General features: G+C 35.2%; 1 protein-coding gene across 2 annotated transcripts; it reads left to right on the forward strand.

The window, feature by feature from the left end:
* The first annotated feature begins 10790 nt into the window (after nt 1-10790).
* Nucleotides 10791-15620, forward strand: LOC132645381 (phosphatidylinositol 4-phosphate 5-kinase 6-like). Of its 2 annotated transcripts, none has more exons than XM_060362340.1 (8): nt 10791-12391; nt 12794-12961; nt 13219-13384; nt 13898-14014; nt 14101-14294; nt 14434-14579; nt 14665-14734; nt 14827-15620. In XM_060362340.1, the coding sequence occupies exons 1-8, from the start codon at nt 11223-11225 to the stop codon at nt 15113-15115; spliced, it is 2319 nt and encodes a 772-aa protein (XP_060218323.1). In that variant the 5' UTR covers nt 10791-11222; the 3' UTR covers nt 15116-15620. The 2 variants fall into 2 exon arrangements, with proteins under 2 accessions (XP_060218323.1, XP_060218322.1); XM_060362339.1 differs by having other exon boundaries at nt 10792-12391; nt 14656-14734.
* Nucleotides 15621-27412: the final 11792 nt, after the last annotated feature.

Raw genomic sequence — 27412 nt, forward strand, 5'->3', positions numbered from 1 at the left:
AACTTAATATATATACTATATATACTTATATACTATATATACTTAATATATATACTATATATATTTATATACTATATATACTTATATACTTATATACTATATATATATATATATATATATATATATACTAAGTATATTCTTAGTATATTTTAGGTATATTCCTAACTTAATAAAAGTAAAAATATGAACACAAGTAAATAGAAGAAAGCTCAATGAGCCATATATTTTATTCATTTTTGGATAACATTTATTTGCAAGTTGTAGTTTTTTTTAACTTGCAAATAATACATGAGTTGTATAAAAATAGTAGAATAATAAAATCACCAATTTTGAACCATTTCGTTAATTTTCCCCACATCATATTCGGTCATGGAAATATCTTCAAAGTCTTCCATTTGGTCCGGTCCACTAGCTATCAAATCTTCAATTTGTTCCTCTTCGCCTTCCTCCGCTTCTAAGTTTTGGTTGTGTCGCTCCGATCTAATCCAATCGCGAATGCACACTAGTACTTGCAAGCTAAAGCCGGATAATGAATGTCTATGGTCTCCAATTTGTTGTCTTCCTTGGCTAAATGCGCTCTCCGAAGCCACAGTTGATACTTGAACCGTAAGGATATCTCGAGCCATTCTTGAAAGTACCGGATAGCTTGCCTTGTACTTCTTCCACCATGCTAAGACGTCCAACTCATCCAGTTCCTTGATATCCACATTTGGCTGCATCAAATAAAAGTTATATTCATCAAAGTTTGCAGTAGAAGAAGAAGTTGGTTGTGAATGTAAAACTTTTAAACCCGACAAGCCCTTTTTGCTACTCTGAGAAGTAGTAGGGTGTGGAGTGACGGGTGTAGCACGTTCTTCCAAACTAGAATAATGAGTAAAAACTTTTCTAAACTCATCATCAATAGCGAGATCGGCTTCAGCTAAAGATGGTTGAACTCCCTCTTCAATTTCTAAAAATGTATAAATTTGACTAACCAAATTTTTAGTATAAGACACTTTTAAACAAGGATTTAAAAGGGAACTCAATATAAATAAAGTTGGGATGGGAAAAAAATACTTCTTAAATTTGATTATCATTTCAAAAATAGCCACTTGATAATCGAGTTTATATTTATACTCTCGTAAAACTCTAGCTATTTCCGCTAAGTAGGCTAAAATTCCGATTACCGTGGGATAAAATTGTCTATAAAAAACAAGAGTTGCATTATAAAAATTTTCTAAGAGGTCAACACATTCTTTAACATCTTCCCAATGCGAATAATTTAACCAATCATCACTATCAGTATTATATTTGTTGTGAACTTGTTGTATGGGAATCCTATACTCATATGCTTGTTGTATGGGAATCCTATACTCATATGCTTGTTGTAGCATAATGTAAGTGTAGTTCCACCTAGTCTCAGTTTCTACTTGAATTTTTCCTACGTCTAAGGTTATTTTCCACACAAGCATTCTTAAAATCTCTAATTCTTCCCCTATTAGCATTATAAAAAAGAAACGCAACATCATTTCTAACTTTTTGAACAGAATCATCAAATTCACAAGACCATCTTTAACAATTAAATTTAAAATGTGACAACTACATCTTACATGAAAAATATTTCTTAGAGGAGGGTTTAGTTCTCTTTTTATAAGACCTATCGCCTTTGTATTATTAGAAGCATTATCTAAAGCAATACAAAGTGTTTTTCTATAAATGTTAAAAAATCTCATAATAATAGACATTGAATCGGCTAAAAAATTTCCATCGTGACGACCTTTTCCTTCGTCATATAAAAAAGCTATAATTTTTTTTGCATAACCCAGTTATCATCATCCCAATGACATGTAATAGCAAAAAAATCTAAATGGTTAAAACTAAGACCCAAATCAGCGGTAAGACAAACATTACAATTTAAAGAATTAAATACATGGCGCAAATAAAATCTATATTTTTTAAACAAATCTATAACATTGGCTCTACAAGTACTTCTAGGAATACCCTCAAATAATGGATTATAACAACATTGAATGTAAGTAACAAACCCCAAACCCGAGGGAAAGGAAAATGGTAAACAATCATAAGCTACCTTTTAGCTATTTCTACGCGTTCTTTTTTCTTGTCATACTTAAAATTTCTACCGGTTCGTGGGTCTATCGTCATTTGAATCCCCCCCCCCCCCCACATTTGAACCCGTTTGCTCTCCCCAAATATCCATATGGTTGGTTCTCATATGAGCATTTAGTGTACCCGTTCCACCATCCTTACCAGTTCCTTGCTTAAAACTAAATACCTGTCCACATATGTTACACGCAGCTGATTGGTTTTCCCTATTCTTAGTCATAAATTTTCAAACTTTAGCTGTTGGCTTACGAGTTCTAGGCGGTTTGTCTTGTGTATGTGATTGTGCAGGACATGTATCTCCTATGGGATTTTCGGGGGGTTGTGTTTCATCATCATCATCTAAGTCTTCATTAAAAGTGTCGGTAAAATGTTGTTGCATTGCCTCATGACCTAAAAGTGGATTATTTCCACCAACATCAATACCAAAATTAGGTGTTTCTTCCACAAATGTTTCCTCATTAAGCGCACCTCTAACAATACGACTACTACTACCGGCACCACGTCTTAATCTCTTTGACATTATTAAATAGAATTAATTTAAATCACAATCAAATAAATCACAAGAAAATAAATTACAACAAATTAAATTGCTAGAATTAAATTGCGAAAAATAAATTGCTAGAATTAAATTGCGAAAAATAAAGATAGAGTTGGAACGAAGATACCAAATTGCCGGATTAATTTCCAACAAAGTGAAGGCGGCTAGAATTGCAAATCCACCAAAGCTACTTCGGATTGTTGCAAAATCACCAACTCCGCCAACAATATTATAATTGCAAAATTAATAATTGAAAGTTGAAACTATAATAAGACTTTGTGGCTAATTATTGCAAAGTAATTATAATTGAGAGATTGAGATTTGAGAGAAAGATGAAGAAGAGTGAATTGGTGTGAATTAAAATGAAAATGAAGAAGTTTATATAGGGGTGAAGATGAGTTAAAGTAGGGTTTATATAGGGGTGGGGATGAGTTAAAGTGTTAAAAAAAATTTGAGGGCCAAAAATTAACAAAATGACCTTTTGGCAACGACCATTTTTGCAAATGGACCGTTGCCAACGGTCCATTAACACACAGCAGTAAGCAGCCCAACGACTCTTTTTTTTTTTTTTTTTTTTTAATTTCACCGGTTAAACCGGTCCGGTTCCGGTTTCAAAAATATCGGAACCGGAATCGGTCCGGTTACCGGTTTTAACCGGTTAAACCGAACCGGTTAACAGGTATAACCTTAAGATAGAGTTTCGCAACAAAATTCTACCTTAAGGCAGAGTTTCGCAACAAAACTCTGCCTTGCGAATCCAAGTTCTACCTGGCGAATTTTTTTTAAAATTTTTAACCAATCGGGGGTTCAAACCTAATCTAGAAATTTTAGGCGACAGGCAAAAATTAAAGACCAACAATTTGAGGGGGAAAAAATTAAAGACCAGTGCATTTGAAAGGCACTACGCACAAAAAAAAAAAGAATAAAAATTGGTGACAACTTTAAGAGCTGCTCATTTATTTGGCCAAATTATATTTTACGCAACATGAATGTGGGGCTGCCATTTTATGGGCCGAAGGGCACGCGTTCCCAATTTCAGAATCACCATTTAAGCTATATTTGCATAGCGTGAAAATTTGCAAGTATATCAACTTCGAAACAACTTCAAACACCACAGTGTTTGAAGTTTCATATGGTTAAAGTTCATGCACATGTGATTGAAGTCTCAGTCATTTTTTTCCTGAACTTCACGCACGTAATGCTGAAATTCAGCCATCTTGGAGAAGCAAATCCGTAATTTGGAGGAGGAGGATGTGAGATTGGTAAAGGTAAAGCAAAAAATGATAAAAGGCCGAAGCAAACAAGACTATACTTATGGGCTAGCAGATCTGACGATAAAGGCCCAACTACAAAGTCATATTGGGCTGTAAACGAAAGAGGAAAACCGGTCCAAACTAATATTGCAGCTGCAGATTCCATGGAAGCTTCTTGAGATCTTTCTAAGTAATTTATACCAAACTGCATGTATACGTATACTTATACGTATACTTCCTCTTTGTTGGTTTGTTGGCATTTTATTCCTTTACGATTTTCCAGCAAAGAGTACATATATTAGCTGAGTACAGCTAATTCATTCAATGAGAAAAGAAAACTTTTCCAAATCTGTTAATATATGAAACTATTAATTGTCAATACCAATTAGGGAAATTCGCTCGAATGCCCTTATTTGGGGGTGATCTTTAATTTTTACCCCTCAAATTTGAAATCTTTAACTTTTGCCCTTCGCTAAAAATTCCTTGATTTATGGTTCGAATTCCCGCTCAGTCAAAAATAAAAATAAAAAATTCGTAAGGTAAAGTTTTAATTTGCAATAGGTAGAGTTTTGCATCAAAATTCTGTCTGCATGTAGAGTCATGCATGCAAAATTCTGCCTTGCGAATTCAAACCTGTGAATTTTTTTTTTACTGAGCTAGAATTCGAACCCAGAACCTTGAGTATTAAACAAACGTCAAAAATTAAAGACCACCAATTTGAGGGGCAAAAATTAAAGACCAATGCTTTAGAAGGGCAACCCGTGTAAAAAAAAGTACCAATTAATTACTAACCTCTTTTGCCAATTAATTACTAACCTCTTTTGATTTATGGAACATTATTGAGTTGAGAGTCGTCCTTGGGTTCTACTCTTTGTTTTTGCGCGGATTACCCTTCTTTTGGGGTGGTCTTTAATTTTTGTCTCTTAAATTGCTGGTTTTTAAGTTTTGGCCTTCGCTTAAAAAAGATGGCCGAAAATGCCTCAAGATTTTGGATTCGAGCTCCCGCTTAGAAAAAAATAATTTCGCAAGGCAACGCTTTGTAAAAAGTCTGCCTTATGCGGCAGACTTTGCCTTAAGGCATAACTAAAAGTCTGTCGCATAAGGCAGACTTATTGTAAAGTCTTGCCTTGCGAATTTTATTTTTATGACTAAGCCGGGATTCGAACCCAGAATTTCGGGGTATTATAGATAAGGCCAAAAATTAAAGACTAGCAATTTGAGGGGAAAAAAATAAAGACCACTCCCAACGAAGGGAAATCGTGCAAATTGCCCGATTTTACTAGCTCAGAGCCACAACTAATGTTATTTTCGTTCTATTTTTTTTTTTGCGCAGATTGCCCTTCTTTTGGGGTGGTCTTTAATTTTTGCCCCTCAAATTTTTGATCTTTAATTTTTGCTCTTTATTTAAAAAGGTGGCCTAAAATATTTTGAGGTTCTGGATTCGAATCCCCGCTCAGTCAAAAAAAAAAATTGCAAGGCAAAGCTTTACAAAAAGTCTGCCTTATGCGGTAGACTTTGGTTAAGGCATAACTAAAAGTTTGCCGCAGACAACAGACCTTGCCTTATAAGGCAAAACTAAAAGTCTGCCGTAGACGGCAGATTTTAGTTATGCCTTAACCAAAGTCTACCGCATAAAACAAACTTTTCCTTAAGGCATAATTAAAAGTTTGCCTTATAAAGCAAAATCTGCCGCATAAGGCAGACTCTTTGAAAAGCCTTGCCTTGCGATTTTTTTTTTTTAATGATCAAGCCGGAGTTCAAATCCATAACTTTGGAATATTTTAGGCGAAAGCTAAAAATTAAAGACCGACAATTTGAGGAACAAAAATTAAAGACCACCCCCATTGACGGACAATCGTGCAAATTGTCCGTGATGCTGGCAATCAGGGCCCACCCCATTATCAGCAACTTTAAAGCTTAAAAGGGAGGGATGGGAAGAATTCTTCTACGTAACAAATCCCCTAGAGAAACTAAGAAATCCATCCTTACTTATAAAGAATCTCAATATTTTTAGCCAATTGATTAAAAAAAAAATTCACCTTGTTAGTTGTGATTGTTTGTAGCCGTCGCTGATGCCTGATGTATACTCAGTGTATAACAAGTGTTTAATTAGTGTATACACACAAATTGCACACATACTGTCTCGAGTATATATATTGATTTACACTTCATTCTTGCTATAATTTATAAAAAATAAAGATTAAAGTTATTTTCTGTTGTGAGCATTGAGGTTAAACTTCCTCTGTCCCATTTTAACTGTTGTTTTAGCTCTTTTCACACCTATTAAAAAAGCAGGAGTAATAAATATAAGGTGTAGTTTACTAATTAAGTTACCCCTATTTATTAGATACCTTTTTAGAATTGAGCAATATTAAAAAGGACTACTTTGATAAGAGTATAGTTTGATATAATTGTCAATTTTGATCTTGAATTCTCAAAGTGACTGAAACTTATTATTGGATAATTTTTTAAAGCTAAAGCTAGACGGAGTGAGTAGTTAATGGTAGCTAGACAACGTGCTATTTGACATACGTCAAAATCCACCCGACGAACAGACATCCTCAATTAATAGGGCACACGTTTAAGACAAAATTGAGCAACACAAAGAGACAGAGTTGTAATTTGTAGAAAAAGTGCTATTCGGCTTTTTCCAAATTCGTATTGCCTCTCATCCATGCATGTCGACAATGCCAGCCCAATGCTCTTCATCATCTGTTACTATCACTCTTCAATTTGGTTTGAATGCGATTAGACATAGTAGGTTTCCTGCCCATATGGGCAATTTGTTGGTTCGGGAACAATCACATAAGATCTTATAGAAAAAAAGGAAGAAGGAATTTTAAACCATTTTTTCCTTTTTTTGATATCATCCTTTTGATAGATTAGGAAGAAAAAGGAGAAAGAGGTAATGAAATCAAACACGTATATATTTATTGTTTAGTAGATTTCATTGATGTTACTGGACTATAATCTCTGGTACACATTGTGTTTCAAAGTCATAATGTAACGTTTCGTAAATAAATTTGCTCTATAATCGCGGCCGTTTGTCATTGACTGATCAAACGAGCGTATTCCAACCATAAGAATAATTATCACAGGTTATTAGTCACAGAATACATATTAAAATTAATCACGCAATGAGGGTTTACATCCCCGTATGGTTTGCAGGCTATTACACAGTGGGGGATTTACCCAGTGCGCACAAAGTGCTCACCACAGAGTGCTCACCCGAAGGACAGATGCTGTGGCAGAGGTTGTAGCAGCTGCGGGTTATTCTTGGGGTTCCAAAATAAAAAAATTAATCACGCATTCTTAAAATTTAGAAGAAGTTTCTAGTGAGCAATTTCAAGGTCATTTGTAGACCGCAAAATAGGCAACTGAATTTGGTTTCTCTGTGTACTGCTGAAACGAAAATTACTTTTGTTCGTTAGGTTTGATTTTCATGTTATTGTTTATGAGCTTTTGGAGGAAGCATTTACAGCAAATGAATATATAAGGGAGTCACAGTAATTTCTAGAATTTCGACAAGGGTAGATGTGGAAGTAAATTGTCTTAATCATCAATACCTCATTAGTAAGTGACTTGTCTCCTTGACAAGGGTTGTGTCGGGCCCTTCAGATTATTGTTTTCAGCTTCAAATCATAAAGGAACGCACGATGGAGGGACCAATTAGGAAACATTTCAAATAGAAAGTATGTTCATTTTATTTTTCGTTTGGTCCTCCTAAATCGCATATTCGTATGATTACGGGTGTACATGAATCGGGTTGGTTCAAATTTTTTAAATATCAAATCAAACTAATTATGTTGGATTTTTATATTTATACATCAAATCAAATCAATAAAATTCGGGTTATTCGGTTTTTTTTAGTTTTTCTGATTTTTTCCGGAAAAGTCTTCATACAAAACATATAACTTTTACATACAAAACATATAACTTCTACTTCAAATATTTCTTAGTCCTAGTAAGATACAACTATATAAGTAAGGTATTTCTTAAGAAAATAACACAAAATGTGAGATAAGTGATGAAATTGTATTAAAATATTCAACAAAAAAGATAATAAAATCGGTTAAAATAAATATTGCTAATTAATCAGCTATAAAGAAAATGACCATAATCTAAAAATACTAAATTATGCTGAAATAAGTACAACTAATAAATATTAATTACATGACAAAGAAAAAAAAGTTACATATTTTCACTCTCTAAACGAATTATGCAAAACTAAAGAATAGATATTCAACATTAATGTCATTCCTAGTGGTAGAATTGAATTTCTTTTGTTAGCATTAGTGCTGAGTTGGTTTTGGTTTGAATTTTATTTGAGTTACTAACATCCATGGGACATAAACTTTAGACATTCAAAATTTTAATTTCAAGCTTTAAATAATATGATAAAAGACAAAAAACTACGAAAAAATTTAAGTAATATTTATAAATTACATTACAAATAAATATTTTTATGTATAAAATATTTTAAAAATTAAATACATGTAATGTCGGGTTGGTTTGGTTCGGTTTGACTTTTCTTAGCTTAAACCAAACCAAACCAATTATGGTCGGTTTTTTTTTTCCAACACCAAACCAAGTCAAACCAAACCATTAATCGGGTTTTTTTTTTTCCAGTTTGACTCGATTTATCGGTTTGGTGCGGTTTATCGGTTTACTTTGTACACCCCTACGTATGAGTATCAGGTTAATATTTTTGCACGAAAAAAAAAGAGTTTCTTTCAATTCTCAAGTTGAACTACCAACTAACTTTTTCGACTGTGATTAATCTAAGAATAAATGACCACCAACAATAAATGACCTAAAAGATGAAAGCATTAATTCAACTCTCGTTTATGATGTCTTTAATTCAATTTGGTGCAAGTTTGTTCGGTAGTTTCATGAAAAGTCTGAGCTAGAATTTTGAATTTTAGAAAAACATATCTTTTTCAATGTTGAATTAATTATTACATATTAAGTGCAATTTTTAACATAAATGTAGACTCTGAACGACCAAAGCTACAGGGTTTTGTTGAACCCGTAAGCAGAACTGTAGCTCCACCCATGAGTTTCACGATGTTTACTCAACTTTTATTTTATTGCATGAAAGTCAGTAAATTATCTTTTGTAATGGAAAAATCATTCTACTTTACCTGAGTACAGAAAGTCATTTAAATTATTTTTTTGCAACTAACAAGTCACTCAATTTAGCCTAGCAAAACTCTTTGCTTACCAAGAAAATGTTTAGTAACTTTCTATGTTCTTTAGACAAAATTCGGTGATATTTTGTTACAAAAATAGTTTAGTGACTTTTTGTAATACTCAGGCAAATTAGTGACTGTATATAGTGCAATTAAGTGAATGTTGAAGGGATATTTATGATATTAACCCAAATTTGTTGTCATCAATCTTTATGGCGTGACTTATAAGTCATATTAGCCATATAACCCAGTGGAGTAATGGAATTTTGGGTCTAGAAAATGACGAAAACCCGCAGTGCATTCTTATTATATTGTCAATTGTTCAAGTGGAGATGAGCACAACCTGCTTTGCATTTCTTCCGACAAAAGAAAGAACTTTTTTTTTTTTTTTTTTAATATGGATTATTAAATGGGATTAGGGTCGTAGATATTATTATAAGTTATAACCAATAAAGTATAGAAAATACTACTTATATTCCCTGCAAAACGTGGGGAAGGGATCGATGACAAAACTGCTTCACCACTCACCCTTATTTAGTTCATTACAAAAAGACCAAAAAATAGACTTCTTGTTATCTACTAGTAATATGTTTTCATTCTTGAGGATACTACTCAAATAATAATTGACGTAGGTTGTGTCAGATTCGTAATCTTAATGAAATTTCTTGCTATTTTCATGTAACCACATAGCATCTAATAATTGCAGCCTAAGTTTCAAATTAATGCTTAACTGGTTTCAGGTTCTTGTGGAGATATGGAGTTTGAAGAGGGGATAAACTAAAAAAGAAAGAAAAAAAAAAAAGAGAGGATAAACCAGAATTAAAGAAAGTATTACCACAAGATGTAGTATAGCTTAACTCAACCAATGTTGGATTTTCTCGTGATTTAGTACAAACTATTCCATGGAAGTACCAATCACAAGTAGGCAATCTTTAAACATATTTAACATGCACTAGGAAGCAAGAATATTTAGGTCCCATTTGGACATAAATATAGTAGTAGTATTTAATTACATGTTTGCTAATACTTGTTTGGTTATGAATTAAAAAAAAAAACTTGTTTTGGTTATGAATATTGTAAAAACTTATTTTGTCAGACAGTCAGTTATTGTTGTTGCCATGAATATTTGTAAATACTGAATTTTAATATTTGAACTTCAAGTGAATTATTGGTTTACAAATCTATTTAAACGTAATGAATTTCATGTTCAAACAACTTGTAACTCAAATATTGTCCAAACAATTTATGAAACGAATCTATAAGTTGATTTTGAACCTAGAAGTGTTGCAAGTTAAAAACTAGTTTCAGATATAGAAATTACACAAGATAATTTTCAAAATTATGGTAAAAAGGCTATTTAACTCCAAAAATAACATTTACGTTCAATTATAGATATTAAGTACTTATGATACTAGTGCATGTATGAATTTTGCCAAAAAATTAGCCAACACATAAATCATTCCATGTCTTTCATCCTTCCATTTGTCAGGTGTTTTAGTGGATTTAGGAGCCAAATTAGGGGACAAAGAGCAACCTGCTGTTCAACCTTTAGTTGACAACTTGACAATTGACATCCAATGAGAAAAATAATAATACACCAAACTAAATTAAAAATAAATGAAAAAGGTAAAAGATATCTAAATTACACAAAAAGAAAAAAGAAAAAGAAAAAGAAAAAAAAGAGCTTTAACTAAATAAAAAACCAGTCCTTAATTTGTTCTTTCTTTTTGCTATTCCATCAACGTAACAACTTCTGTTTCAAAGTTTCCAAATACATCAACTTCCTGAAAAGCTGAAAAAAAAAAGAGAAAAAAACAATCCAGTTCAGCAAATCAATCTAAAGAAACATAGAAAAAACTAAAACCATATTGTTGTTTTCTCATGTTAATTTGCAGACCACTCTTTTTTTCCTCAATACAACAGGTTCCCTTCAGTTTTCCATATCAGAAACCAAAGAAAATCCAGACCCTTTTCAGCAAATGAGCCAAAAACATAATATAGCAACAAAGACTGGATTTTTTTTGTGTTTGAAATGATTGTTAATGTTCATGTAAAGCTCACATTGGTGATTCAAATGAAGATTGATTTGGGTTAAGGAGGAAGGGGAAAAAAAGTGGTTTTATTATTTGGTGAGAGATGAGCAAAGAATTCAGTGGCATTGTGAAGGCCTGGGAGTTCACGGTAAAGAAAGCAACAGCAAAGAAAAGAGCCAAAAAAAACATCATTTTTGCAACAATGTCAGTGGCACATGTTGATGATGACCTTGATACCCCTGGTGAGGTCTATTATGCTGAGAAAGTATTAAACAATGGGGATATATATACAGGGCAATGGAGTGATAATTGCCCCAATGGCCATGGAAAATATTTGTGGTCAGATGGTTGTATGTATGTTGGTGATTGGGTTAAAGGGAAAACAATGGGAAAAGGAAAGTTTAGTTGGCCTTCTGGTGCAACCTATGAAGGGAAATTCAAGAATGGGTATATGGATGGTGAAGGGACTTATACAGGTTGTTCAAATGATACATATAGAGGTTCTTGGGTGATCAATATGAAACATGGTAAAGGCACAAGAGATTATGTGAATGGAGATCATTATGAAGGAGACTGGCGCCGCGGGCAGCCTGATGGACAAGGGAGGTATCAATGGATTAATGGGAATCAATATATTGGACAATGGAGAAATGGGAAAATGAATGGAAATGGTACAATGATTTGGGCTAATGGGAATAGGTATGATGGTTCTTGGGAAGATGGATTTCCTAAAGGGAATGGGACTTTTCGATGGGCAGATGGGAGTTTTTATGTTGGAATTTGGAGTAAGGATTCTAGGGAGCAGAGTGGGACTTATTATCCTTCAAGTTCGCGAACGGGTACTTTCGATTGGGATCCTCAGGATGTTTATTCGAACGATCTACTAGCATGTCAGATTAGTCCAGGTGAAAGAATATCAGTGTACCCTTCACAAAAGATGGTTAGTTGGCCATGTGAAGGGGAATTTCTGCAGAAGCAGCCAATAGCAAAGACTCCGAAAGGAAATAAGCGAAATTCTGTGGACGGGAGGTTGAGCAATGGAGATGGATACAGTTGGGGGTCAGAAGCTGATGCAGGTTCAAATAGTGTATATTCAGAGCAACAAAGAGAGTCAAGTGAAGGAATGAGAAGCTTTTCAACTGATGATCTAGATAATTCAAGAGGATTTACACCACATTGCATCAAAATTCAACCTAACAAGAAGCCAGGAACAACAATATCGAAAGGCCATAAGAACTATGAGCTCATGCTTAATTTGCAGCTGGGAATAAGGTATATGTTTGAATTGAATAGATTTTTTTTGTCTAAAGTTGTTGATTTTATTGATAACCACAGCTGTTCCTGTCTTTTTCTTGTGGCCCTTAATCGGAAAATTCCGCATATTAGAAGACCTTAATGTGTATTAGAAGCCTTCCTGCTTGTTTTGTTTATAGGGATGATAAAGAATAAAAGATCAAGTTGGTCAAGTCCTTAGTGATGGTTTTGCATTGGTACACATAGAAGTCCTTTTTGGGATCTTAACCTTATCTTAGTTTTGGTAGCATGGAATCTTTAATGGATGCACAAATATAATTATCTAAGAAGAACAACTTGGATTTTTCATGGTAGTACTTTTAGATCTTTATTACATCATTTTGAATATGTTGCTGTAGCTCATTTATAGTGCCATGTCAGACATTCTGTAGGAAGGCCTGCTCCAGCTACATCACTTGATCTTAGAGCTACAGCTTTTGACACCAAAGAAAAGATATGGACAAAGTTCCCTACAGAAGGATCCAAGCATACTCCTCCACACCAGTCGACTGAGTTCAAATGGAAGGATTACTGCCCGTTAGTTTTCAGGTTAAATTACTACGCCACATTCTGAAATAAATAGACTATATAACATGTATGTTTATTCAAAATGCATAACTGAAGCAAAGCTAGAATACTGCTTGGCTTAATGTGTTGTTGCAGGTACATAGCATGCACCTTAATTGAGACATCAAAACTTGCTACTTTATTTAATTAACATCCCAATTGTTTCGTAGATCAGGATAGCATTGAGAATCTCTCAGCATTATAACATCAACTTGGTCTAACAATAACTATGTTTTCAGGACCCTTAGGAAATTGTTTAAAGTAGATCCAGCTGATTACATGATATCTATATGTGGAAATGATGCACTTCGAGAGCTCTCATCCCCGGGAAAAAGCGGAAGCTTTTTTTACCTGACCAATGATGACAAGTACATGATAAAGACCTTAAAGAAGGCAGAAGTAAAAGTGAGTTAAATTTCTGCTCGTCGCTTCTTAAAGTGTAAACTTTGCATTCTGAATCTCTCTTTCAGTTTTATTCTGAATACTTGTATAGATTTGATAAAAATGTGAAACTGAAATTTCAAAGCCTACTTATAATACAATCTTAAGGTTCACATCACCAGACAGTTGTCTTTGATGCATGCTTTTTAATAAGTTTTTGATATTTCAAATAGATTTATTCAAGTTGGTAACAAAATAAAAATCATGCTTCTTCTCGCCAGACAATATAAATTACTTGCTCCGTATCATTGATATGCCTCCACTGATGCCTTAGTTCTTAGTAATCAAATTTCTTTTCAGTATCTTTGTGAATATTCTAAGCATACTTGTCATAAAAATTACAGTCCACCAGGCATATTGATGTCTTTCAAGTAACCAATCTAGCCAATTAACTTTATGATGGAATCATATCACATATTTTCTCAGTTTACTTAAACATCTATACAATTTAATGGGGCTTCATTCACACAACTGCAGGTTCTTCTAGGAATGCTTCCAGCTTATTACAATCATGTTCGAGCATTTGAGAACACTCTAGTTACTAAATTTTTTGGTCTTCATTGTGTGAAGTTGAATGGACCGGCTCAGAAGAAGGTACATGAGACAACTAGAACAATGGCTAGTATTTGACAAGTTCATGAATTTGTTCTGTCCTTTTTTATTAATGGAGTTTGTTGCAGGTTCGGTTTGTCATTATGGGGAACTTGTTCTGTACTGAGTATGCCATTCACAGACGTTTTGACTTGAAAGGTTCTTCCCATGGCCGTGTCACTGAGAAACCTGAATCTCAAATTGATCCCACTACTACACTCAAGGACCTGGATCTCAATTTTATATTCAGGCTCCAAAAAGTTTGGTTCCAAGAATTCTGCAGGTGTCTTCTCTTTCCTCTTTCTCTCCTGTAGTCGTAGACATGTAGCCTTTGTAGCCTAAGCCAGGGTCAAACTACACTCTAAATTTTACCTTCAGCTTTGCTTCTTTTCACAAACTATGCTAAACTTTCTGTTGCACAGGCAAGTGGACCGCGACTGTGATTTCCTTGAACAGGAGAGAATCATGGACTACAGTCTTTTGGTTGGAGTTCACTTTCGAGAAGTTTCAGGTTCCGGTGAACCAGTCACAACTGAGCCGCGTAGTTCTGGAGTTCGGACTCCTACTGGTATACATGTCTTCTGATATCATTTCTTCTTGGAATGCTAGATGAAGAAGGATTTTCATTTCTTATTTTGTTTCAGCTAATGCAGACCAGGGTGGTGATGTATCAACTCCTCGACTTTCCAGGGCTGACATGGATCTTCTTTTTGATCCTTCGGGGTAAAGCACACTCATGAGGATTATATCATTTGAAATTACTTGTCATTTTTCTGCTTTTGCTCTAGTAATTAACTTGAATGGATTTTTGGCAGGTGGGCTTCCATTAGATTGGGTATCAACATGCCAGCAAAGGCTGAATTAACAGTGAGAAGAGGTGATTTCGAGGCACAACTAGTGGGAGAGCCGACAGGGCAGTATTACGATGTCATCCTATTCTTTGGTATAATCGATATATTACAGAATTATGACATAAGCAAGAAGCTGGAGCATGCATATAAAGCATTCCAATATGACCCAACCTCAATCTCTGCAGTTGATCCCAAGCAGTACTCAAAACGTTTTAGGGATTTCGTATTGAAAGTTTTTGCAGAAGACACTTGAAATTTCAGCAAATGATGACACAGGGTTTTTCACTCCCAGCTAGTAAGCCTTCCATGTACAGTCGATATTCACTGAGGTAACCTTGCTAACCACACAACAATGATGAGAACTATATGGTCATGAAAGCTCGGATGCTTGCTCTTGGAACGACGGATTCTGGCTATGTTCCCTATCAAGACAAGCTGCCATGGCAAAAGAAGGGCACTGCACTTTCCTTTTCCTTTTATTTATATATATAGAGAGAAAGATTACAGGCATATAATCCAGAATTCAGCAAAGGCATAGAGTAGTTTTGTGAGTAAATGTCCAGCCATGTAATTTTTAAGCCTGCCTGCCCCAATTGTACATGAAAATAGAAGGGTGAAGCTGAGGTAGGGTGGATTTTTCTTGCAACACAATTTTTTGATCCAGAGTGACGACTCTCTGGTAATATGCTTATGGAATAAACATGTATAGCACGCCAAAGTGGGAAAAGAGGAAATTGGAAATCTCTTAATTTGGGCAAAACTTTCACTTGTCTAAAACATTATTTTGTAACATCTTCTACCACAAAACAAAGCGAGAGAGACCATGAACTATTGGTTCTAAGCCATCCCTCAGAATTAATCAACAATTCAAAGTCTTTTTCTTGCATATTCTTGATAAACTAGTATTTACATATAGATGCAGGAGGATTTATTTTGTGAAAACAATACAAGTCAAACGATCCCATCTTCATCTATCGGCTCATGGCCTCATGCTAGCATGCTCATCTGTGAGCTATGCTGAATCTAGAGTAAGGGAGGATGACAATATTGGATAAAATAAATAGTAGTAGTTCAAACGGAGTTAGGTACGAGCGCTATCGAGATCAAAACACTCTATTTGTCTTGAGGCATATTAAAGTTACCAATTCAAGGGAAAGATCCTCGTTGTTAACTATAGAGGGATGCACAAATGAACTCACTTCTGCATCTTATTTTTGGCAATAATCCTTAGCTTCGGGGTGTTCTCTCTTCTATGGCAGCAAAAGAATGATAATAGTAAGAGCAATCCGTCGAATGAGTTATTTTAATATCAAAAAAGCCTCTCAAGTATTTCGAATTAGTCCGACGGACTCGAATTGTTTTTGTGTCATCATATGAAGTCTCAAGAAAATGAATATAGCAGTTGTTACACCTCGGATTTTCGCACGTTAAAGTCGCATCATGAGTTATTCGACGTAAGTTCAAAAAGAAATTATGTTGAGGAAAAAAGGGATTGAGTTTATTAATAAAAATGGTTACAAAAGTCTATAAATAATATTGGTAAGTGGCGGAAGATTTGGAGGGTGAATGAATCAAAGAAGCATGAGTTTCGTCAAAAGTCGGCAAGTTGGGAATACAATAACTTTTACTATTGGGTGGGATTAGGAGTGCTCCACATGCTAAGCAAGTAATTATATGAAGTATTTGAATTGTATAATGGTCTCTTGTTAAGTTTGGAAGTCAAACAAGTTGTAATACGAAGGTCGACAAAGGGCGTCGCAAGTTAAGTTTGTAAATTTCACTGAAATTTGGGTCAAATGTCTCGGAGCTTTTCTCTCAATCTACTTTGAGTTACGGGGTGATCCGCCTACTAAATCGAAGATCTACGAGTCTAGTTTCCAGAGCATTTTACCGTTCATCGATACGACATCGGAGTATAGAGATATTCGCATTTCCATCCAGGGACATAAACTGTCTCGGGAACAGTGCTCTAGGTCGGTGGCAGCTTATTCCTTTTAATATAAAAGACCCACAAATCAGATTGGAACCTCGTTTCTCTTCAAAGAACAAACCCTAAACACTCCCTAAGCTCTCTCAAACATTTCTCCATCAATCATAAGCAAATCCAAAGGCTAATCAAGTAACTTTAACGTAAGGAATCACGTGGTAATCGTAGAATTGTCGTTTCGCTTTTTGGAAGAAATCTTCAACTTGAAGTAATCTTTGTTTTGTAGTGATTCTTGAAGTTTAAGGTATGTTCTACCCTTCTCATGGTCCTCTTAAGCTTCTACAAATATTTAACCTAGAAATTGGAGGAGAAATCCCATAGGACAAGTCTTTATTAACTCTAAGGAACTCTTATGGAGGAACTTGATTGTTTGGGGTTGTTTCTTGTGGTTTGAATGTATTATTTGGAGCAATGAAGTTATGAATGGATTTATAAGGAAGATTATAATTAAAAGAGAATAAAAAATGGTAGCCTTGAATGAAGAAATCAACTACAAATGATCCTACGAACTTACGCCCGCAAGTTGTTCGATGAAATGCCTCAATGAGTATTTCCATAAGCTATCAACTTGGAATTGATCCCACATTGATCGTATGATGTAGGTGATCGTTCGTAAGGCATTTAAGGTCTCGGGAAACATATATAACTCCATCGACGAGGCATGTAGGGCTTTCTATTATCTTTGTGGCATGACTAGATTTCAAAGACCTTTCATTGAAAAATTTGTTCCGTTAACTTGGATCGATCGCGTTCCATGATAATCGAGCTGACACATACTTTATCTATGACTTGTACCAAATTATGGTCCACATCTCCTTTTGGCTATCGATTAAAAGACTTTCCGTTCAACTTGTGTCGATTATGTCCAAAAATGGTTAAGCTTACCCTTTTCTCATGAATAGCTTGTATTGAAGTACCTTTCACATTTTGTATCCCTCTTGTTTATCGAATGAAGAATGATATTAGTTATGGTACTCTTCACATCAAAGTTGAGTTGATTATACTTCCTTTAATTGAGTTAATCCTTATATTCTTGTCTATTGCTCCAAGGTGACGAACCTCTCATTGGCTCACTCTTTCCGATAAAAGTTGTGTCAGTCATATTTCATAAGAGTTTGGCTAACTTTGGCTTCGTGAATAATTCATAACAAGATGTTTCCTTGTATTTTTACTTCTTTGGCCTAATGATCAAATAATGATAAACGTAGTGACACAAATGATAGTCGGAGGATAACGACGATAGGTCACTCCGACTCTTTTCATGATATTTCTTCTGAGGTCAGTCTTTCATTGCACTTATATATATGTATTTATTTTCATTACTGAGCCGCGCTATAGTCGGCCGGGTAGGCACTTATATGTGCACCTAGACATGTTTCTTTCTTTACCTAGTCGTGTTGTAGGCGGCCGGGTAGGCACGTAGCTGTGCACCTAGATGTATTTCTTTCTTTACCGAGCCGTGTTGTAGGCGGCCAGGTAGGCACGTAGCTGTGCATTGCCACCGATCAGTTGGGCAGAGATACCGATCGGTTGGGCACGTAGTTGTGCATTGCCACCGATGTTATGATGATGAGCTCACCCCACAGAGGGATTTATTATTGTTATATGATATGATATATGCCTGCACAGTGAGGAATGATTTTGCGGGCATGCATTTACATTTATGTCATGATTATGGTCGCCCTCAGTGGCCTCGTTCAGAGTTTCAGGTTGTCTCTACATCTTTTCCCAAGTTATCTGTACCTCTTATGCTTATGTTATGTTTATGCTTACTGCCTTACATACTCGGTACATCTTTCGTACTGACACATTTTATGCGCTGTGATCATGCCTACAGGTACGGTAGACGGATTGTTGTACCTTTCTCAGTAGGATACCAAAGTTCAGCAGAGATGTTTGCACTCCATTCTCCGGAGTTGCTGGTCAGAGTCATTAAATATGATGCATGCATATATATAGAGAGAGTATGGCTATGGGTACGTTGGGGCCACTGTCCCGACTAGTTGATGCATATTAGTGCTCTTAGAGGCTTATAGACTATCAGTCAGTGTACAAATATTGTGTTTGGCCTTGCCGGCCTTCTGACTAGTTGTCTTTCTTGGTTGTGGCCTTGTTGGCCCTTGTAATGCATATATGTGTTATTGCGCCTTTTCTACTTGCAGGTTGTTATGATATACTTCTTACTATTGTTATTCAACGGCCTCGTCGACCTATGATTCACGTTACAGAGTTTAGATATCACAGTTGATTCGCTCGGCCCTTCGGGTGCCGGCCACACCCCAAGGTTGGGGTGTGACAAACTTTGTATCAGAGCAGGTCTGTCCTAGGGATGTCTGTAAGCATGTCTAGTAGAGTCTTGATTATGGATGTGTAGTGCGCCACATTTATAATCAGGAGGCTATAGGGCATTTAGGTTGTTACCTTCCTTGAAATATAGATCGTGCTGTTAGAGCGGAGTCACAAGTATTTAAACTTCTATATCTCACCTTGATTTCCTTTTGATCTGAAAGAAAAGTACGGTTAAGAGAAACTGAACAGGGACGCCGAAGAAAGGTATTAGTCGATTTCTATCCTCTAATGTGAATCCAAGAGCTTCGGAGGTTACCTTATAGTGAAGTAAAGAGGTAAAGAGTTTGAACGAAGGCAGTCAAGGTATGATCTTTTGTCTATGATTTTCGATGAGCGAGTATGAGTATCTAAAGCATGTCCCCGGTAATAACTTACGAGGCAATGATCAGAATTCTTAAACCTGACTGTTGAAGTTGTTTGTACTGTATTTAGGCTGCATTGACTTGTCGAGATTTGAAAATTCGTATCTGACTGTTGATGAGATTACGTAATATTTTAAGATGTATATAGTTAATACAAGATGTAAGTTGAAGGAATAGATGACGATGTTGTGTTATAAACAGGTATTACATGAGAAGTTGACGGGTCGAACTTACTTTTGTTATTCAGAGTCGTAAGAAATATTGTTAGGTTGTGATTTGGTATTGTGAAAGATGTTCCAAGGTAAGATCTCATTTCCTCTTTATATGTGTGATTCGATGATGTCATAAATCTAAGATGGGAGAAACGGATACATGGTGTACTTGAACTGATAGTTGTATCATGTGTATATATGGAGCGAGTTTTGTTATATTGAGTGGTTGAAAATGTGACGTATATTTATTCATGCGTGGGTTGACAGTGTAAAACAAATTTTAAAAGGGAGTTAGAAGAGGTTAATTCCGTAAAACTATGTTAAAGCAGGCTCCCCGTTCGTCGGCTAGTTGATAGACTTTTATGTTGAGAATAGTATTGCTTCTCTGTGGTGGATTTGAATTATAAGGAATTACCCAGGGATGGAAGACATTATGGTAACAATAAATGTAGGAAGAATGAGAGAGAATGGCCAACGACTTGATGAAAGTGAGTGAAAGAGGAGCGATGCAGAATAAAGCCAATGACTCTATGAATATAAGGTAACGCTATTACCATAACGAGAATTTATAAGTCGGAATAGTTAAATTATTTCGGGAAATTTTCAGGTTTGTAGGAACATTGGAAGCAAGTTTCGACGGAAGTTCTGTATCGAAGCGCAGGCCGACACAACCTGCGACCACCAGAACACCACCTGCGAGACGCAGGCAGAACGTGCAGAGCCGCCGGTAGCGTCGCAGACCTTGACAGAGAGTAAAGGTCGGTGTTTTAATTTGGGGGCTTGTATGACGATCACTTAAGTTATACTTGGAGACCTGTGCTAATGCGCATGTGAAATTTGTAGATGATGCTTTCAATAAGAGTGGCGAGGAAAAGAAACAGGACTGGTGGGAGGAGATGTTATAACAAAAAAAATCATCAATTAATAGGAATACGAAAGAGACCATGACATGAAGGGATTATAAACATAGAGGAAATAGGTGATGATAGGGTGTTTGAACATGATTCCTAGAGTAAATAAAGGATTAAGGTTAATAGAAAGATAGGAAGGGAACGGGCTAGATATGATAAAATATAACGACAAGAAGTTGGACAAAAGGATGAAAACCATAAGAATCTAAATAGGAAGGTGACGAGCTACATAATCCTAATCGGCGGACTTGGAAGCCTGATGAGATGAGGATAGAAAACAAAGGAAGGAAGGTGAGCTTTATGGAAGAAAAATCAACATTTACAACGTACCTTGGGAAAAAATTAAAGCATGAGAGATTCTATAAAACGGATAAAACATTGATAGCTTGTAAACAGATGGCGAATAGCAACAAAGGAATAAGAAAAAGTGTGAATAATCCAAGACAATATTTTTTTCATGAAAGCTTAAGATAAAGGAGTATTTTGATAAGAAGGAATAAAAGCAAAAATGGAAGTGAAAGTTATCGTAAAGCGAATAATAGTCACCAACGGGTACGAGAGAAAATATATCAGTATATATATGAATATGGGGAGTGCTCGCAGTAGGAGGTTGGCTACGAAGGATAATTAACTGAGGACGAAACGTTAAAAGACATGGATGCTATCTCTACACGAAAGGGTAAAGCAAGAATTTCTTCGATACGAGGGATGTGGTGAAGGAAAGTAAGTTGACATACAAGAAATTGTTTTTTTGAAAGAATAAGACGATAGGAACATAAGTTATAATAAAGTAAAGTCTTTGTAAAATATTAAAGGGACGATTTCCCAATAAGGGGGGAAGCTATTCAAGGAAGTTTATTGTACTCGGTAATTCGGAGACGTCTGGAAAAGTATACGTGAATGAAAAATGGGACAGTCATCGAAAAGAAGACTAATGTAGAGGGAGTAGCGATAATTGCAAAGCAAGTTCAGTCGAGAAAACAAATAGCAATTTCAAACAAAGACCAAATAACTAAGATAAATAAAAGCAAATTGAGAAGAGACATAATTGTATTTAAGACATAGAGCACTGGGGAAGTGGAGGCCTGAATGCGATATGACCATTGCAAGGCAGATTCGTTATTCAAGCTAAGGACGTCGGTGCAATTAAGTCCCGAAGGAAAAGATAAGTAATGTTGCTAATAATAAGATGATACGGACCAGACCAAAGGGATTAGTAGATGAAAGGAACTAGAAGTGAAAATGGATATGACAACAAGATATGAAGAGTATCGACAAGGATTGAACCATTAGCCCATTATGTGCAAAGGCTAGGGATGAAATATGTCACTTAACTGCGCAACGAATCCACGAAATAAGCCCGACAAGTTGTTAGAAAAAGAAACCATTACACTCAGTTTGGGTTGGAATGTGTAAGCTATGATACCGTGTGTTATTTCAGTATTAGGCAACGTCCATCGCGAGTTTAATTCCCTTGAAAAACTGTGAGTGGAACTAGTTCTGGTCTGTTCAAACTACGCTCATGGTTGAAAGATTTTGCCCAATTAAACAGAAATAAAATGACTCAATCTTGTAGGATTCCAGTCTTTATCTTACCAGACTAAGATGCACAATTCTAGAGGCCCTTCCCAGAAGATATATGTGCTCATACTAAACTTACAAGTAACATAGGTGGTTTGAGTTCATCCGTAGTAAACGCCACCATCCGAGTATGTAACTCTTGGCAAGAAGATAGAGTTATGATTTGGTACAGCAAGTAGTAATAAGTAATGAAAAAGGGTGAAGGACTAAACATCCCCGTCTCCTTTAGACATCTTAGCGATATTGACAAGTTTCTCAAAGGAAGTCTATTTGGGTAACCGGCATCCCGACTTTGGAATTTCACTGGAATCACCACCCATGAAAGGCCTATTGAGACTCGTCGAGAAAGGTAGACTTATCTTGCATTGGGACCGGCTAAGTAGTTGATAAGTTTGATGTGCTTAAGGAATTTAAAATAGTTTATCCGGTGTTCTCCACATCTAAATATCATAAGTACCCCATCACTACCCATGATCCTCGAAATCATTAGTTACAAGCTGCAAAGTTGAAAAAAAAATGTGTTGCCAATAGGATAATGTGGAGGAACCGACATAAGGAGATAATGAAAGATGTGAAGGCTGGATAACCCCCCCCCCCCCATTTGTTTCAGACCTCAGATTTATGCCGACACTCGTGTGATAAGATACCTCCTTTCCAATTATACATACATATATATTAAATTTTTATATATCTTGTTTGATTTTATTGTTGAGACAGATATGACTAGTATGTTGCAGACTTCAGCAAAGGACGGTTGAGGTAAGTTATGGCTAACCTATTATAATTTTTGTATAAATAGATGGTCGTGAGGGGCCAAATTAATATTTTTATGCTGTTGTGTGGCCCTGTGTGGCTTTGGACATTTGTTTGGGCTGTTTGACATGTTTTGGATAGTCCTATTTATAGAGGAAACTCTATCGAAATTTTTAGAAATCCCAAGAGCTGGAATATCTCTCAACATTCGAGGACGAATGTTCTTAAGGGGGGAAGGATGTTACACCTCGAATTTTCGTACGTTAAAGTCGCATCATGAGTTATTCGACGTAAGTTCAAAAAGAAATTATGTTGAGGATAAAAGGGATTGAGTTTATTAAGAAAAATGGTTACAAGAGTCTATAAATAATATTAGTAAGTGGCGGAAGATTTGGAGGGTGAATGAATCAAAGAAGCATGAGTTTCGTCAAAAGTCGGCAAGTTGGGAATACGATAACTTTTACTATTGGGTGGGATTAGGAGTGCTGCACATGCTAAGTGTTATACCCCATTTAAACCGGGTCCAAATTGGAGTACAACATATTGGAGATTCCTCAATTGTTTTATTTTAAGGAGTCGCCACCTAATTGATTTTAAAGGTGAATTAGGACACCTAATTATTAACTAAGGTAAAGCTACCTAAATCTCCGTTAATGGTCTGCTTAATCAGTGTGATTCTAGGTAAGGGTTCTAATTATTCTAAAGGGAAGGGGTTAGGCATCCTCTAGGATCCGTTAATTACGGTTTACCGGCCAAACTTAGGTTAATTAATTAGGGCTAAATATAGTGCTTAAATTTTGAGAAAATGGCTTGTAAAGTTATTAAGGTTTTTAAAGGAAAATATAGTAATGCTATTTAAAATAAGAATTATAAATATTGTTAAGTCTTTAATTAAAAATGCTATTTAAAATAAGACTTGTAGAATAATTTGCATAAAAAGGAGACTTCAATACTTGTAGAAAATACAATAATTTGCCTATAAATAATAGCTTTTGAAGAGGAGATTTAGCGAACGTGAAATTTATACAAAATTATGTTATATGAATATTGCGATGTAGAAAAACTTAGACTTATTTTTTAAATAGGATGCAAAAGGAAGTGTGTTTTCTTTCTCTTTTTTATTAACTTTATTTAACTATATTCGGCTAAAACATGCATAATTTGGATGAACCTTAAAAAATGTTTACAAAGTATTCTTTAGTTCATATTTGCGTGTTAGTGGCGTTTTAAAATTCCTAAAATAATAAGAATAAAATATGATTCCTTTAACAAAAAAAAATATGAATTTGCGCTATTGAAAATCAATTATTCTAAAATTAAATATTATAGATACTATGAATAACTTTAATATAAAAAGAAGAAGAAGATGAAACTTATGGAATTAATTGTTGGTTTTCCTTAAATTAACTACTCATTACTAAAACTAAACCCCTTAATTTCACTAAGGTTCATCTAAATTAACAAAACAAAACAAAACAAAGAGTTAGTTGCATAATACAAATTAAATACACAAAATAAAATAAAATGAAGGAGCAAATAACATTAAATGGGCTCAGCCCATTTTGGGACTGCTGGGATCTGTTTGCAGTTGGGCTGCGGCCCAGTCATCTTTTATAGACTACTGCGATTGGGCTTTGGCCCAGAACTTTTTGTTTTCTATTCTCTTTGCTGCGGACAGAACTGGACAGGGAGGGAAATAATATTTCGTTGGGCCTTGGCCCAACATCGAATGCGGAAGAAGAACGAGTCCCTCAGACTCGTATGCGATGGCCATGCATAAAACGAAAGAAAAAGAATTAGTATCTAATCGATGAATAAGGTTAAGCATGTAAAAATACAAATTCAAAACAGGTCGGTAGGTTATGTAGATACTGCGTATATTTAAGTATACCTCAATATATACGTAATCAAACATGGTATATTGCAATGTAAGAGCATATAAAGTTTTAAGTAGACACAGAATCACCAAAAAAAAACACTCGTGAAACTTCCTGTAACATATTAATGGAGTGGAAGAGACTTCAATTTAGGCCAAATATTAGTGTAAAACTTAACACATGGGAAATTCAATGGCACAGTTGACCAAATGTGTATTGGACCGAATCATGACTCACTCATTTGATTAAAATTAATCCCAAATGTCTCTATCACTGTAATGGCATACAATGGTAATCTCACACATATTATATGACCCTTAACACGATTTATGTTAATCTTCAGTGACATTCTAACCATTAACATCAAGTGAAAATAAGTTATCAGAGAACTTATTAGTCATTTCTAAGGCAAGACATTCATTGAATGTTGTCCAGACTCTCAAGTAAAATGACTCATAACTACGATGTTCTGTTATGACTTGCGCATTTGACAAAGATTTATGCTTTCATTTGGGACATAATTACCGTAACATAGTACCAACAAAAATATATTGAAATCTGCACTAACACATACATATTCAGACAGAGGACTTCCTTAAGCAGATCTGATTTTACACTCTTAAAACTTTCACGAGATAGTTTAAGGGCAGGAAGACAGCAAACCAACATTCCGTAGGATACTTACTAAGTATAGCAATCTATGAGCAACTTAATGGCTTTAAATTAACACAGTGGACTGCCTCTGGTTAATATATCAACAGTTTCCAAACAAGCAAAAATGAATTGATATGTGCAAACTGGACAAAACTAAATAACATTCTTGACATGCAACTAATGTTTCAACATCAATCAGGCAATGACACACCCTTAAGACACACATAGAATTCCTTAAGATATGTTTCACGTAGACAGAATGCGGGATTTGAACGTACAGTCCCTCTTAAACTTGTTTAGAACAGGTGTTTATCAACTATTTTAACTGAACGACCATATGACCTTGTGCAGCTATCAACAATTGCATGACACCCTTAATAGGACAGACAAAATTCCAATGATATCCTGCTAAGCTAAATGGTCCACCTAGTAGTTCATACATGAACACATGATTTTGATGTAAGTAAAATGGATATGAGCCATATGCATAAGCTACCCTCATGAGACAACCCAATCCTATTAAATGATACTCTTAGCTAAACATACGACATATGATTTTGTTCAAATGAAATGTGCACAATATAGCCAAATAAGTTATAAATCTTTGAACATGCGTTATTAATCATTCAAGCCTACAAGTCAGCCTTAAACAAACATAGAGATGTACTTGATTTATAGAGAACTCTCCTAAGCTAACTTAAGCTTGACTAACCATAAAAGAAACTGAAATTTGTGAGCGGGTGGTCTAAACATGTGACTGATCCTTTACAAAAAGAACTTGCAACAACATCACTTTAATTTAGATTGAAAATGGCATGTATATAGCTAGGCAACGGTTGATTAGCAAACCAAACATTCGCATCAAATAGGCATAATTAATCTAAACTAAACATAATTGGCCAGTTACTGAAATGTAGACATGGTCATTTATATACTAACTAAACATGAGTGAAGATTTATTATAATGCAAACCACGAGACAACCAACCACAGGGGATTCATCTATATCAAGATGTTTAGTAGGATAAGAACCGAAATCAAACTAAACTAAGCTAACACCTTACGCTCAGTTAAAGTATATTAATCTAAACTAACTTATCAGGCATCTTTAACAAAAAATGGAAACTATACTAAGGCTAACATACAAATATATTTCACCATTAAAAATACCTATTTAAACAGGTTAAACCAATTTAACACGGGAACGTGTATAGTGCTACTGAACTACTATGCTGAAATTAAATCAACTGAAGCGGCAAACACATGAACACATAGACACCTAGCAATTACCGAAAACTGAAATTAAGGTAATTAAGGAAATGTTGTTTACCTTCTTCGAGTGCAGCGAAATGAGGCCTCGAGTCTTCTATCTACCTCGAAACACCATGAATCCCGAATTCGTATACACTCGAATCGAACAAATACCAAGGGCAAAAATAGAAAAAAATGATTTAGATTTTTTGACTGGATATTCAGAAATATTGCAACTACTGAGAATTAATATATTTTTTTAGGGAATTTTGGGTGGCTGAAAGGCTTCTTTCCAGGGGGGTTCCAGGCGGCTAAAAGACTTATCCCTAAACGAACCTAGAAACCATTATTTATAGGGGGAAAATCTAGGGTTTGCTAGGGTTTGAAAACTAACAAAAAAATTGGGCGGGATTTGATTCAAATCAACGTTCGGGTTTCAAATACCCGATCAGAAAAAGAAAGAAAATGGACAAAATCCATTAAGACATCGTACCCGAAAAATGAAAAAGCAACTGAGAGAGGGAACGATTACCTTCACAAAGAGATGAAACCCATTAAAATGCTTCAGATTGAAAGCAGAGGGCCAGAAAAAGAGAACAAAAATCAAACTTTCG

Source organism: Lycium barbarum, chromosome 6, assembly GCF_019175385.1.
Source record: "Lycium barbarum isolate Lr01 chromosome 6, ASM1917538v2, whole genome shotgun sequence".
Taxonomy (NCBI): domain Eukaryota; kingdom Viridiplantae; phylum Streptophyta; class Magnoliopsida; order Solanales; family Solanaceae; genus Lycium; species Lycium barbarum.

Excerpts from the sequence above, each read along its gene's own strand:
- LOC132645381 (XM_060362339.1), top strand. The coding sequence starts at position 11,223 with ATGAGCAAAGAATTCAGTGGCATTGTGAAGGCCTGGGAGTTCACGGTA. Across the intron at positions 12,962-13,218 it reads TACTGCCCGTTAGTTTTCAG|GACCCTTAGGAAATTGTTTA; the intron begins GTTAAATTACTA and ends CTATGTTTTCAG. Across the intron at positions 14,735-14,826 it reads CTTCTTTTTGATCCTTCGGG|GTGGGCTTCCATTAGATTGG; the intron begins GTAAAGCACACT and ends GATTTTTGGCAG.